Raw genomic sequence first — 15590 nt, forward strand, 5'->3', positions numbered from 1 at the left:
GACAGATCAGGACTGATTGTACAGTAAATAGCAGAGGGAGTAGAGTCAGAACTTAGTGATTCCACAACCGATAGATAAGATCGAAGCTCTGCTGTCCTGTCACATCCAGGTGTGAACATTGAACAACTCCCTGGAGGAGAAAGAGGCTTCTCATTCTGGAATGATACTTTGGTCACGGGATTCCTCCTCCAGAGACAATAACCATGTATCACACCTCCCCCAGTTTTTGTATTGATTCTGTTTGTGTGGGATGTGGGGGTCTCTGACTGGCCAGCATTTATTACCCATCCCTAGTTGCCCTTGAGAAGGTGGTGGTGATCTGCCTTCTTGAACTGCTGCAGTCTACCTCCTGTGGGTTGAGCCACAATGCCATGAGCGAGGGAAATCCAGGATTTTGACCAGCAACAGTGAAGGAATGGTGACATATTTCCGAGTCAGGATGGTGAGTGACTTGGAGGGGAACATGAAGGTGGTGGTGTTCCCATTTATCTGCTGACCTTGACCTTCCAGATGGAGGTGGTTGTGGGTTTGGAAGGCACTGTTTAAGGATCTTTGATGAATTTCTGTAGATAGCGAACACTGCTGTAACTGAGTGTCAGTGGTGGAGGGACTGGATGTTGGTGGATACAGTGCCAATCAGTTGGGTTGCTAGGTCCTGGATGGTATCACGCTTCTTCAGTGGTGAGATGGCTGTACTCATCCAGGCAAGCAGGGAGGATTCCATCACACTCCTGACCTGTGTCTTGTAGTTGGTGGACAGGCTTTGGGAAATAAGGAGACGTGTTACTTGCTGCAGTATCTCGAGTCTCTGACCTGCTCTTGTAGACACTGCATTTATGTGGTGAGACCAGTTGAGTTTCTGATCAATGATAACTCACAGGCTGTTGACAGTGGGGGGATTCAGTGATGGTAACACCATTGAATGACAAGGGGTGGTGGTGAGATTGTCTATTGTTGGTGATGGTTATAACTTGGCATTTGTGTGGCGCAAATGTTACTTGCCTCTTGTCAGCCCAAGCCTGGATATTGTCCAGATCTTGTTGCATTTGAACATGGACTGCTTCAGTGTCTGAGGAGTTGCAAATAGTGCTGAATATTGTGCAATCACTGGCAAACATCCCCATTTCTGACCTTATGATGGAGGGAAGGTCATTGATGAAGCAGCTGAAGACGGTTGGGCCTAGGACACCACGCTGAGGGACTCCTGCAGAGCTTTCCTGGAGCTGAGATGACTGACCTCCAACAACCAAGACCACCTTCCTATGTGTCAGGTATGACTCTATCCACTGGAGAGTTTCCCCCAATACCCATTGGTTCCAGTTCTGCTCGAGTTCCATGATGCCACACTCGGTCGAATGCAGCCTTGATGTCAGGGGCTGTCACTCCCACCTCCCCTCTGGAATTCAGCTCTTTTGTCCATGTTCGAACCAAGGCTGTATTGAGGTCAGGAGCTGAGTGACCCTGGCAGAGCCCAAACTGGGCGTCACTGAGCAGGTTATTGCTGAGCAGGTGCTGCTTGATCGCACTGTTAATGACACCTTCCATCACTTTACTGATGATCGAGAGGAGACTGATGGGGCAGATTGGGTTTGTCCTGCTTTTTGTGTCTAAGATATACCTGGGCAATTTTCTACATTGTTGGGTAGATGCCAGTGTTGTAACTGGACTGGAACAGTTTGGATAGGGGAGTGGCAAGTTCTCGAGCACAAGCCTTCAGTACTATTGCCTGAATGTTGTCAGGGCCTGAAGCCTTTGCAGTACCCAGTGTCTTCAACTGTTTCTTGATATCACGTGGAGTGAATTGAATTGGCTGAAGACTGGTATCTGTAATGCTGGGGACCACTGGAGGAGGCTGAGATGACACTTCTGACTGAAGATTGCTGTGAAACCTTCAGGCCTATCTTTCACACTGATGTAATGGGCTGTTTCATCAGTGAGAGTGGGAATATTTGTGGAGCCTCCAGTGAGTTGGCTGGATGTGGCAGGACTGCAGAGCTTAGATCGGATCTGTTGGTTGTGGGATCACTTAGCTCTGTCTATCACTTGCTGCTTATGTTATTTGACATGCAAGTCGTCCTGTTTGGTGGCTTCACCAGGTTGGCACCTCATCTTCAGGTATGTCTGGTGCTGCTCCTGGGATGCCCTCCTGCACTCCCCATTGAACCAGGGTTAATCCCCTGGCTTGGTGTTAATGGTTCAGTGGGGGCTATGCCAGGGCATGAGGTTACAGATTGTGCTGGAGTATGGTTCTGCTGCTGTTGGTGGCCCACAGTGCCTCATGGATACCCAGGCTTGAGCTGCGAGATCTGATCCAAGTCTGTTCCATTTAACACAGTGATAGTACCACACAATACAATGGAGGTTATTCCCAATGTGACAGTGGGACTTTGCCTCCACAAGGACAGTGCGATGGTCACTCTCACTGAGACTGTCATGGACATTTGTACCTGTAGCTGGCAGATTGGAAAGATGGAATCAAGTATGTTTTTCCCTCTTGTTGGTTCCCTCACTACCTGCTGCAGACCCAGTCTAGCAGCTATGTCCTTTTGTACAAGTCTGATGTTGGTATCAAACCCACCACACACACTCACATCCTCAGGGAATATCGATGGAATGGAAGTGATGTCCAGAATCTCCATCAGGTTCTGACACAATCTCCATTCCCTCACACTTGTGTGTTCCCACTCTCTGGGAATGGACTTTCCCTGATTGTGTTGATGGGTATGGAGTTATCATCTGGGACTTGGATTTTACAATAGAGGCAGATGGATATGGTCTTAACTCCCCCAGTTCACATTGAATTGAAGCTCAGCATCTGCTGGTTCCAAGAGCCACAAGCTGCTGCTGTGTAAATGAATAGAATCGTTCTTGTGAAATATTAATAAAAAATCAAAATTAATAAGTCAATAAATAACTTTTAATGATTACAAATGACACATATTGGTGATTGTAGTTAAACAATGGTGATAAGTAGTGATAGACTTTAGTATTCAACAATAACTCAGATTTATAATATTTATATATTTATTTAAGAATTAGAATATGTAAAACAGATATTTATGTACAGAGATTTACATAACATTTGAAATTTGTTAACGTCAGATGCAAAATCAATTCCTTCAATATAAAAATTGCCTCTGAGTTGCTTCAGGACGTTGCTTCATTTCAGGTCAATCAGTGACCCACTGAAGACAGTGAGGATGAGAAAGTGTGAGGGAGGAACCATCTGTGAAGATCCCTCTGACAGTGACACTGCTCACATTTCTGAGACGGGATGGAAACACGACTTGAGAAGGTCTCACTTGAAGAATCAGGATCCAAACCTGGGGATCTGGGATCCACTGCTCAACCTGTGGAAACACATTCCCAGAAACATTGACCTCTGTCCTGAAGGAATTGAGTGTGAACAATGAGCTGTATTTCTGTGTGTCTGCTGTGATATGGAAGGATAGACAATGGTGTCCATGTTCACACTGGAACAGGAGAATCCCGTTATTCCGCAATGAGGCTCCGGGAATGTCCTGCAGTGGGGTCCAGGAAACCCACAAGGTCAGGAATGGACAGACACGAGGCAATCACTTCAGGGTGGGGAGGGGAGGGGAGTTCGTCTGACAGGGTTTAACAGTGACTGGGAGGGTGGGACAGGGTCAGGAGGGGAGGGGAATTAGTCTGATAGGGTTTAACAGTGTCTGGCAGGGTGGGACAGGGTCAGGAGGGGAGGGGGATTAGTCTGACAGGGTTTAACAGTGTCAGGGAGGGTGGGACAGGGTCAGGAGGGGAGGGGAATTAGTCTGACAGGGTTCAACAGTGACTGGGAGGGTGGGACAGGTCAGGAGGGGAGGGGAATTAGTCTGACAGGGTTTAACAGTGTCTGGGAGGGTGGGACAGGGTCAGGAGGGGAGGGGAATTAGTCTGTCAGGGATTAACAGTGTCTGGGAGGGTGGGACAGGGTCATGAGGGGAGGGGATTAGTCTGACAGGGTTTAACAGTGTCTGGGAGGGTAGGACAGGGTCAGGAGGGGAGGGGAATTAGTCTGACAGGGTTTAACAGTGTCTGGGAGGGTGGGACAGGGTCAGGAGGGGAGGGGAATTAGTCTGACAGGGTTTAACAGTGACTGAAAGTGCGGGACAGGGTCAGGAGGGGAGGGGAATTAGTCTGACAGGGTTTAACAGTGTCAGGGAGGGTTGGACAGGGTCAGGATGGGAGGGGAATTAGTCTGACAGGGTTTAACAGTGTCAGGGAGGGTGGGACAGTGTCAGGAGGGGAGGGGAATTAGTCTGACAGGGTTTAACAGTGTCTGGGAGGGTAGGACAGGGTCAGGAGGGGAGAGGAATTAGTCTGACAGGGTTTAACAGTGTCTGGGAGGGTAGGACAGGGTCAGGAGGGGAGGGGAATTAGTCTGACAGGGTTTAACAGTGTCAGGGAGGGTTGGACAGGGTCAGGAGGGGAGGGGAATTAGTCTGACAGGGTTTAACAGTGTCAGGGAGGGTGGGACAGTGTCAGGAGGGGAGGGGAATTAGTCTGACAGGGTTTAACAGTGTCTGGGAGGGTAGGACAGGGTCAGGAGGGGAGAGGAATTAGTCTGACAGGGTTTAACAGTGTCTGGGAGGGTAGGACAGGGTCAGGAGGGGAGCGGAATTAGTCTGACAGGGTTTAACAGTGTCTGGGAGGGTGAGACAGGTCAGGAGGGGAGGGGAATTAGTCTGAAAGGGTTTAACAGTGAATAGGAGGGTGGGGCAGGGTCAGGAGGGGAGGGGGATTAGTCTGATAGCGTTTAACAGTGTCTGGGAGGGTGGGACAGGGTCAGGAGGGGAAGGAATTAGTCTGACAGGGTTTAACAGTGTCTGGGAGGGTGGGACAGGGTCAGGTGGGGAGGGGAGTTAGTCTGACAGGGTTTAACAGTGTCTGGGAGGATGGGACAGGGTCAGGAGGGGAGGGGAATTAGTCTGACAGGGTTTAACAGTGTCTGGGAGGGTGAGACAGGTCATGAGGGGAGGGGAATTAGTCTGACAGGGTTTAACAGTGTCTGGGAGGGTGGGAGAGGTCAGGAGGGGAGGGGAATTAGTCTGACAGGGTTCAACAGTGACTGGGAGGGTGGGACAGTGTCAGGAGGGGAGGGGAATTAGTCTGACAGGGTTTAACAGTGTCTGGGAGGGTGGGACAGGGTCAGGAGGGGAGGGGAATTAGTCTGACAGGGTTCAACAGTGACTGGGAGGGAGGGACAGATCAGGAGGGGAGGGGAATTAGTCTGACAGGTTTTAACAGCGACTGTAAGGGTGGGACAGGGTCAGGAGGGGAGGGAAATTTGTTTTATAGGGTTTAACAGTGTCTGGGAGGGTGGGACAAGGTCAGGAGGGGAGGGGAATTAGTCTGACAGGGTTTAACAGTGTCAGGGAGGGTGGGACAGGGTCAGGTGGGGAGGGGAATTAGTCTGACAGGGTTTAACAGTGTCAGGGAGGGTGGGACAGGTTCAGGAAGGGAGGGGAATTAGTCTGACAGGGTTTAACAGTGTCAGGGAGGGTGGGACAGGGCCAGAAGGGGAGGTAAATCAATCTGACAGGGTTTAACAGTGTCTGGGAGGGTGGGACAGGGTCAGAAAGGGAGGGAAATCAGTCTGACAGGGTTTAACACTGTCTGGGAGGGTGGGACAGGGTCAGGAGGGGAGGGGAATTAATCTGCCAGGGTTTAACAGTGACTGAGAGTGCGGGACAGGGTCAGGAGGGGAGGGGAATTAGTCTGACAGGGTTTAACAGTGTCAGGGAGGGTGGGACAGGGTCAGGAGGGGAGGGGAATTAGTCTGACAGGGTTTAACAGTGTCAGGGAGGGTGGGACAGTGTCAGGAGGGGAGGGGAATTAGTCTGCCAGGGTTTAACAGTGACTGAAAGTGCGGGACAGGGTCAGGAGGGGAGGGGAATTAGTCTGACAGGGTTTAACAGTGTCTGGGAGGGTGAGACAGGTCAGGAGGGGAGGGGAATTAGTCTGAAAGGGTTTAACAGTGAATAGGAGGGTGGGACAGGGTCAGGAGGGGAGGGGAATTAGTCTGATAGCGTTTAACAGTGTCTGGGAGGGTGGGACAGGGTCAGGAGGGGAGGGGAGTTAGTCTGACAGGGTTTAACAGTGTCTGGGAGGATGGGACAGGGTCAGGAGGGGAGGGGAGTTAGACTGACAGGGTTTATCAGTGTCTGGGAGGATGGGACAGGGTCATGAGGGGAGGGTAATTAGTCTGACAGGGTTTAACAGTGTCTGGGAGGGTGGGACAGGTCAGGACGGGAGGGGAATTAGTCCAACAGGATTTAACAGTGTCTGTGAGGGTGGGACAGGTCAGGAGGGGAGGGGAATTAGTCTGACAGGGTTTAACAGTGACTAGGAGTGTGGGAGAGGATCAGGAGGGGAGGGGAATTAGTCTGACAGGGTTTAACAGTGTCTGGGAGGGTGGGACAGGGTCAGGAGGGGAGGGGAATTAGTCTGACAGGGATTAACTGGGTCTGGGAGGGTGGGACAGTGTCAGGAGGAGAGTGGGGTTAGTCTGATAGCATTTAACAGTGTCTGGGAGGGTGGGACAGGGTCAGGAGGGGAAGGAATTAGTCTGACAGGATTTAACAGTGTCTGAGGGGGTGGAACAGGGTCAGGAGGGGAGGGGAACTAGACTGACAGGGTTTAACAGTGTCTGGGAGGGTGGGACAGAGTCAGGAGGGGAGGGGAATTAGTCTGACATGGTTTAACAGTGTCTGGGAGGGTGTGACAGGGTCAGGAGGGGAGGGGAATTAATCTGACAGGGTTTAACAGTGTCTGGGAGGGTGCGACAGGGTCAGGAGGGGAGGGGAATTAGTCCGACAGGGTCTAACAGTGTCTGGGAGGGTGGGACAGGGTCAGGAGGGGAGGGGAATTAGTCTGACAGGGTATAACAGTGTCTGGGAGGGTGCGACAGGGTCAGGAGGGGAGGGGAATTCGTCCGACAGGGTTTAACAGTGTCTGGGAGGGTGGGACAGGGCCAGGCGGGGAGGGGAATTAGTCTGACGGGGTTTAACAGTGACTGGGAGGGTGGGATAGGGTCAGGAGAGATGTGAAAATGCTACAAATAAATCTAGAGAATATTAATCTGAATAAATTTCAGTCAGAGAAAAGTTGACATGTCACTTACTGAATCATGAAGAAGCTGCACCAGAGATATCAGAAGCTGAGAAAATAAAAACAGAATGTGAGAAGTTATATCAAATATAAAATGAGACAGTGTGAGATATTCTCTATCACTCACTGGACCCAGGATTTAATCACCCTCAGCACTAACTAACCAGACTCTCTGAGCCCACCCCCCAGTGGGAATTAAGGGTGAGTGAGTGGAGGGAGGGGCAGTGGGGGAAGAGAATGGAGGGTGACAATTCGAAGGAGAGACACTGGGGACATGGAGTAGAGAAACAGGACGATAAGAGAGTGTTGGCTGAGAAACAGCATGGTGAGGAGACGGCCCCATCACCCTGAGCAACACCCTGGCAAATATAACTCTACACTCTAATAGGGGCAGCACGGTGGCTCAGTGGTCAGCACTGTTGCCGCACAGCACCAGGGACCCGGGTACAATTCCCACCTCGGGTGACTGTGCGGAGTTTGCACACTCTCCCCGTGTCTGTGTGGGTTTCCTCCGGGTACTCCAGTTTCTGCCCACAATCCAAAGGTGTGCAGGTCAGGTGAATTGGCCATGTTACATTGCCCATAGTGTTAGGTGTGTTAGTCAGGGGTAAATATAGGGTAGGGGAATGGGTCTGGGTGGGTTACTCTTTGGAGGGTCTGTGTGGACTTGTTGGGCTGAAGGGCCTGTTTCCACACTGTCGGGAATCTTCTCTACACCTCCCATTACCTTCTCAATCATTCCCAACACTCTGTCCCCTCAGTCACTTACTGAGAGCTGTTGTGTAAGTCCCCTTTGGTGAACCTGCGGAAACAAAATAAATGTCCATTAGGATGGGGAATAATCCATTCTCAGAGAGTGAGAACACAACAAGTGTGAGGGAATGGAGATTGATGTGGGGGTGTTGGTATTGGACTCGTGTGAACACAGTCAGAAATCACACATGGCCCCAAGTTACAGTCCAACAGATTTGTTTGAAATCACAAGCTTTCTGAGCGTAGCCCCTTCCTCAGGTGAAGTGAGAGAGAAGCTCACAGACACCGAATTTATCAGCAGGGAGATCAATGGGCAGAGAGATCAAAAGATCATCCAAATGGGGTGAGTGGAGTCTCTGCAGGTGATCACAAATGTCAGATGGTGGGAGGAAAGTGTCAACAGCTGGATAACAAGAGAAGAGATGATCCAGAATCCCATTAAATGGGGCAGAGAGATCATTCCAAAACATTAAAAATACGGTGGGACTGGAGACAAACCAAATGCCTGGAATAACATGATCGGTATCAGAGTCACACGCCCAGGGTCAAACCAAAGTAATAAGTCATCCAAAACTGCACAAACTCATTAAGGGAGAGAGATCTTCAAAATTTATCAAGGAGATGGTGCCCAAACAAGGCAGGAAGGAAGGTTTTACAGGGATTGTGTCAGAAATCCTCATTCCCACACTCCCGTCCATCCTTACACTTTATGGAGATGCAGACAATCCCTTCCATTCCATTAATATTCAGTCAGTGAGGATCTGATTGGGTGCAGTGGGTCTAATGATCAATATTAGACCTGGTCTGGGCTGATCACATAAAGGAAGATCAGACAGGGAACGAGACGTGTTTATACGTGTGGATCTGTGTTTGGGAATTCAATCAGTTCCATTCCCCACAGTGCCCTGTACTCCCAGTACTGGAGATCCCCCCACACTCACTCTGTCCCCTCAGTTCCACATTCCCCTCTCTCTGATTCTTACCTCTCCGTGACCATTTCCAGATGATTATTCCGACTATCCCGACAATAACAGCCAATAGAATGACCATTGATGCAATGAGACTTCCAAGTTGGGAATGCAGCCAATTGCTTTTCAGATTTTCTGAAACACATTGGAAATATATCAGGATTCTCTCTGTTCCTGGATTTATTTCTAACCCTGTGTTGATTGGGAACAATTATAACTGCTCCGGGCTGTTGGGAATTGTTGGGAATGGTTGAAATGCGGGTTTGACCCTCTCCCGATTTCACTCTCCAGTGAAGTCACCAAGGATCCCATTGATAGGGGTATAAACATCGTGTTGTACCTGTCCTGGGGGTTACCTCCCCAGACAGTTCAGTTCCCATTCTCCCCAATATCTCTGTGTCCTGTCCTTACTAGTGCTGGTGGGGTAGATCGGCCTTGGGTGAGGTGAAGGAGTGAGGGAATGGTTGGAGGGGTGTAGTTCGGTCTCCCAGAAAGGCACTTCCTCAGTGTTTGGGCAAGGGGCAGTTTGGGAACTCACTGGTGAGTGTTGGGGATGTTGAGTACCAATGGAATGGGGTTTGGTTGCCACAGTGGGCTGGTGAGGGGGCCTTGTTAGGGATCCAGTTGTGGAGTTCTGTGTTGTGTCCCACTTGTCTGTCCAGTGTGATGCACTGCGAGTCTGACAGACGTCTGGAGGCGGTGAGCTGGTGTTGGTGCTGGGGAGAGGTCAAGTGTTGGTTGCAGAAGGTCAGGTCATGTATTTTGAGGGGATGGAGTCAAAGAGTTAAAGAGTCACACAACAAGTGTGCGTGTTCAGTCCAACTTGCCCACACTGACCAGATATCCTCGTCAGTGTGTGAATGGAGGGATCAGCAGTACGTTTGGAGATGGTCGGTTTTCCAGCTCTCTGGTGTTAGGGACCACACCAGGCCCCCTCAAAATATCTGAAGAAGGTAGTCTAGATCTGAACTGCTTCTTATTTTAAAACTGGATGGGAAGTGCAGTGTTCCAGATGCAATGCAAGTGTTCAAACAACTCAATGTTAAGCAAAACACAATTTATTCAAACGCTGTAATTAAAATACAAACAAAAGAAAAAGGAAGTTTGAATAACTTAACAATTGAAAAATGTAACTGAACATAGTACCTATTATTAATTAACTGTTGCAATATTGTAACATCCTATAAACACCTTGGCAAAAAGGTAAATTCAGACACAGATTCTTACATGCTGTTCTCCAATCCAGGAGGAAACAATATCAAGAAAAAAATGCAGACAGTAGAAGCCAGGTGACATTCACTGAAGCTGCCAACTCTTTAGAGACCCCAAAGGCTTCTGACGTAACTGAAAAAAACCAAACTAAGAAATCTGGATCTGTGAGAGCTGGCCACGCCCATTCAGACTGCTTCTATTGTTCCAGCTTAAATAAAAACTCCAAGGCCTCACAACTTGTTTACCTCAGTCATCATCAGCAGCGAGTTTGGTGCCTCTGCCTTACAACCTCTCTTCAAAACAAAAACTAGGACACCAACAACCTTTTAAAGTGGCAGCATCATCACACTAGGAGTTAAAGAAGCTTCCAATCCCTAACCTCAGAACCTGAGATCTTTCCAGAGGGTTCCGGATACGGTTTGAAACTTCCCAGACAAATCCCATTCAGTGAGTCAGGAATTCTGAGGGGTCCAGACCCTCCTCTCTCAAGGTGTGTCCAGTCTCTGACTGTCTGGCTGCTGGACAATCTGGGCCCATGTCTGGTGCTGAAGCCTGGAATACAAGCAAATCTTCTTGTAATTCTGGTGAGATTATTCCGGAGTGAAATCGATGAGAACTTCACCAATAACAGGGCTGTGGGAATCTGGAATCCCCAAAAGGTGCTGGAAGTTTGGGATTCGGAGACCCTTTCAAACTTAGAATTGAAATCTTTAACACAATTGAGACACATGACATATCAACGCAGAGAACAAGGTGGGTAGTTGCAAACAAGGAAGTGAAAAAGTGTCCTCTAAATAGTTTCATCTGTCACATGTATATACACACACACACACAGACACAGACACAGAAACACAGACACAGACACACAGACACAGACACACTCTCCAGTCCCTTACCCCACTGATAGAGCTGGGCCTCTGCCAGACTGCTGTGTTCAATGTGACAGGAGTATTGATCCTCATCCCCAGCATTGATCTCAATCTCTTTCTGGATCTGATGGGTCCCATCGTGGTTCGGTCGTATCCCCGAGGAATGTGTCTCAGACATGACCACTCCATTCCTTAGCCAGGTCACCTCGATTTCTACAGGATAAAACCCAGTGACCAGGCAGGAGAGAGTGAGCGGCTTGTCCTGACCATTGGGCTCCCTCCTGGGGATGAATACTTCAGGCTGAACTGTGATGGGAAAGAGTGAAATCACAAACAATAGACAGACACTGAATGGAATGGGAGAGCGGTTTCATAGATCAGTGAGGTTAGATCAGAACATGGAACAGAACTGAAATACATACCTTTCCTTGTGAAATAATCCTTTCCAACTTCCAGATATCTGTTTAAATGTTCAACAGATGTTTTTTGCAGATATGATTCCCAATAGTAGTTCCAGGATTGATCTGAATTCCATTTCTCTTTATTGATCACTGCAAAGTGATTTGCGGCAACCCATCTCATTCTGTCTGGCTCTAAACTAATGTGGTCCTTTCCATCAAATCCAAATCTCATCGATCTCTTCACAGAGCCATCTTCACTGACCTCAACAGAATGTATCCATTGGAGAATGTGAATTCCTGTCAGTGACCAGACAGGGATCAATCATCAATAAATAATAGATAATCACACACTGTGTGATCAGAGGGAAAGGGGATCAAATATCAGATGGAAATAGGGGATGAGGGTCACAGTCTGATCAGAGGGGAAAGGGTTCCAATCTCAAGTTAAAGTTGCAGAATGAGTTGACAGTCCTCAAATCACTTTACATTCCAAGGTCAGTGCTGGGGATGGACTGAGTGGGGTGACCCAGGGGTCAGTGCTGGGGGATGGACTGAGTGGAGTGACCCAGGGGTCAGTGCTGGGGGATGGACTGAGTGGGGTGACCCAGGGGTCAGTGCTGGGGGATGGACTGAGTGGGGTGACCCAGGGGTCAGTGCTTGGGGATGGACTGAGTGGGGTGACCCAGGGGTCAGTGCTGGGGGATGGACTGAGTGGGGTGACCCAGGGGTCAGTGCTGGAGGATGGACTGAGTGGGGTGACCCAGGGGTCAGTGCTGGGGGATGGACTGAGTGGGGTGACCCAGGGGTCAGTGCTGGGAGATGGACTGAGTGGGGTGACCCAGGGGTCAGTACTGGGGGATGGACTGAGTGGACAGACCCAGGGGTCAGTGCTGGGGGATGGACTGAGTGGGGTGACCCAGGGGTCAGTGCTGGGGGATGGACTGAGTGGGGTGACCCAGGGGTCAGTGCTTGGGGATGGACTGAGTGGGGTGACCCAGGGGTCAGTGCTGGGGGATGGACTGAGTGGAGTGACCCAGGGGTCAGTGCTGGGGGGTGGACTGAGTGGACAGACCCAGTGGTCAGTACTGGGGGATGGACTGAGTGGACAGACCGAGGGGTCAGTGCTGGGGGCAGGACTGAGTGGAGTGACCCAGGGGTCAGTGCTGGGGGATGGACTGAGTGGACAGACCCAGCGGTCAGTGCTGGGAGATGGACTGAGTGGAATGACCCAGGGGATAATGTGGACAATTGACGGTGAGATTTTACCTGAAGTCTGGTTTGTCCTTTTCATGATCGATTTCAGATTCCCCTTTGCCAGCCTGGTGTGTGTGATTGCCTGATCTGTAGCATCGTCCCAGAATTTCACACTGAGTGAATCAGCCAGGAACTGCTCCCTGGGGACACAGCGACGGGTATCACTGTCAAAGTAACCTGTTTGTATTCCGTTGACCATCGCAACAACAGTGACTTCAGGGAAATCTTGTTCTCCTGAGACAATTGTATATTTTATAGTTCGTGAGTTAGTCTCTGTAATATAAACAGTTCGAGAAGCTGGTTATCAAACTGCAGAACAAGCACTGGAAGGGAAACTGGGAGGGAGAGGAACTAGCAAACAAGACAGAATGTGGCTGGTGGGGGGGAGGAAGAGAGACTTGGGGGATAAAGAGAGCCAGACTGGGGAGGGATGGAGACAGGGGAGGGACAGAGACTGGGGAGGGACAGAGACAGGGGAGGGACAGAGACAGGGGAGGGACAGTGATTGGGGTGGGATGGAGACTAGCATTGGAAAATAAATACTGGGGATGGGGGAGGGAGAGACACTGGAAGGAACTGGGAAATAAGGAAGAGAGACTGTACAGCATGGAGGAGGGACACTGAGGAGTGAGGAGAGAATGTGGAGGGTTTGGAAATGAGATAAGGAAGGTCAGAGGTGAAGAGAGAGCATTGGGATGAGGACAAAAGAGACTGGGACCTGGAGGAATAGAATGGGTGGGGTTACAGATTGAGAAGGGCGAGAGACAGGCGTAGAAGGCAAAGATATTGCAGGGGAGGGAAAGGGATTGGGAGGAGCAAAGGGACTGATGAGGGGGATAAAGACTGTGAAGGAGGGGGAGAGAGAGAGATTACACAGGACAGAAAGAAACTGGGATGGGGAGCGGGGGGTAGGGGTTGAGACCAGGGAGGGAAATGAGACTCTGGGGAAGGTTGGATAAAAGATTGGGGAGGGGATGGGAAAGAGGCTGAGGGTAGGGAGGGGATAAGAGCTGGGAGGAGGTGGAGAGACTCAGGAGGAACAGAAAGAAAGAGAGAGAGAGACACTGGGGAGGGGAAAGAGAGAGAGAGAGAACAGCGGGAAGGAAGAGAGAGAGATTGTTGGGAGAAAGCAAGAGACGAGGAAGTTTGCTCAATGATTTGGTTAATATTTCCTAGTTCTGCCATTGGATGTTAAAAATGTCCAATTTTGCTTCATTTATCCCTGTCATTTAAACAGGAGCTGTGCCACATCATTTCATTCGGTATTCGAACTGGGGATTGCTTCATTAATTGGGAGGCACTGGTGTTGGACTGGGGTGGACAAAGTTAAAAATCACACAACACCAGGTTCCAGTCCAATCGGTTTATTTGGAAGCACTAATTTTCGGAGAGCTGCTTCTTCATCAGGTGATTGTGGAGAATAAGATTGTAGGACACAGAATAGACAGCAAAAGTTTACAGTGTGATATAACTGAAACCATATGTTGAAAAAGACCTGGATTGTTTGTTATGTCTCACACACAGACGGACACACACAGATACTCCTACACACACATACACACACATACACACACGCACACACAGACGGACACACACAGACATTCCTACATACACATACACACACACACACACAGACGGACACACACAGACGGACACACACAGACACTCCTACACACACATAACATACACACACACACACACACACAGACGGACACACACGAACACTCCTACACACACCTAACACACACACACAGACAGGCAGACACACACACACGGGCACACACAGACACTCCTACACACACATAACATACACACACGCACATCCACATGTACACATACACATATAAGTTTGTGGGTGAATTTGTACTTGCAGAATTACATTGTATTTTGCTCAAAAACTGCATGAATCCATGTAAAAGTCTGTAAATCCGTTTTTAGATTTGAATCATTCTGACCATTGTGGCACAGACATTCTCACACAGGGAGTTTACACCTTCAATACCTTATCTGGGCCATTTGTTAAAATGCACTTGAGGATGTAATTTTTTAAAAAAATTAAAACACTATTATCCCCTCAAGACTGATGACTAAACTTTGTGATCTCAGACTGAGCCCCACTCTCTGAACCTGACCTGTTTCCTGACCCACAGGCTATAATCAGTGAAGATTGGGGACAATATTTCATCCTCACTAACACTTAATTCTGGAGCCCCCCAGGGGTGCATACTCAGTCCCCTACACTACTCACTGTATACCCATGACTGCGTCACCAAATACCAGACTAATGTCATTTACAAGTTCGCTGATGACACCACCACAGTCGGTCGAATCTCAGATAGCGACGATACAGACTACAGATGAAAAACCTGGAAAAATGGTGCACTGAGAATAACCAAGCTCTCAATGCCGGCAAAACCAAGGAACTCATTATTGACTTTCGGTGGGATGTTACTCCTGCCCCCCTGCACAGAGGTGGAACGAGTGGAGAGTGTCAAGCTCCTGGGAGTGGTCATCCACAACAAGCTTCCTTGGACTCTTCACATGGATGCACTGGTTACAAAGGCCCAACAACGTCTCTTCTTCCTCAGGCAGCTGAGGGAATTTGGCATGACGCTCTGCCAACATTTATAGGTGCGCCATCGAGAGCATTATGTCTGGATGTATCACTACCTGGTATGGCAACTGTACCATTCAAGATCGGAGACGGTTACAGAGAGTGGTGAACTCAGCCCGGACAATCACAAAGGTCAACCTCCCATCTATAGAATCCATCTATCAGGCCCACTGTCAAGGAAAGGCCACCAGCATTCTCAAAGATCCATCCCACCCTGGCAATGTTTTTGTATACCCTCTGCCATCAGGGAGAAGGTACAGAAGCCTGAACACATTCACCAGCTGGTTTTGAAACCATTTCGACCCGACTGTTGCTAGAATACTGAATGGACTCACAAACGCGTAGCATTTGCCTGTACCTGTGTTTTTGTTTTGCTGCTGTTTTAATTATT

General features: G+C 49.2%; 1 protein-coding gene across 1 annotated transcript in view; it reads right to left on the reverse strand.

The window, feature by feature from the left end:
* LOC148140922 (uncharacterized) overlaps nucleotides 1–15590 on the reverse strand; it is a 245778-nt gene that overhangs the window by 176374 nt on the left and 53814 nt on the right. Inside the window, exons 7-12 of the mRNA XM_087979048.1 lie at nucleotides 12598–12858; nucleotides 11353–11628; nucleotides 10958–11236; nucleotides 8865–8984; nucleotides 7898–7930; nucleotides 7163–7177 (exon numbers count right to left, since the gene is read on the reverse strand). Coding sequence (XP_087835174.1) covers nucleotides 7163–7177; nucleotides 7898–7930; nucleotides 8865–8984; nucleotides 10958–11236; nucleotides 11353–11628; nucleotides 12598–12858 — 984 coding nt within the window. The remainder of the gene's footprint in view (nucleotides 1–7162; nucleotides 7178–7897; nucleotides 7931–8864; nucleotides 8985–10957; nucleotides 11237–11352; nucleotides 11629–12597; nucleotides 12859–15590) is intronic.

This window comes from Chiloscyllium plagiosum, unplaced genomic scaffold (genome assembly GCF_037043375.1).
Source record: "Chiloscyllium plagiosum isolate Xiang-an unplaced genomic scaffold, Cpla_swu_hap1 HiC_scaffold_35, whole genome shotgun sequence".
Lineage (NCBI taxonomy): Eukaryota > Metazoa > Chordata > Chondrichthyes > Orectolobiformes > Hemiscylliidae > Chiloscyllium > Chiloscyllium plagiosum.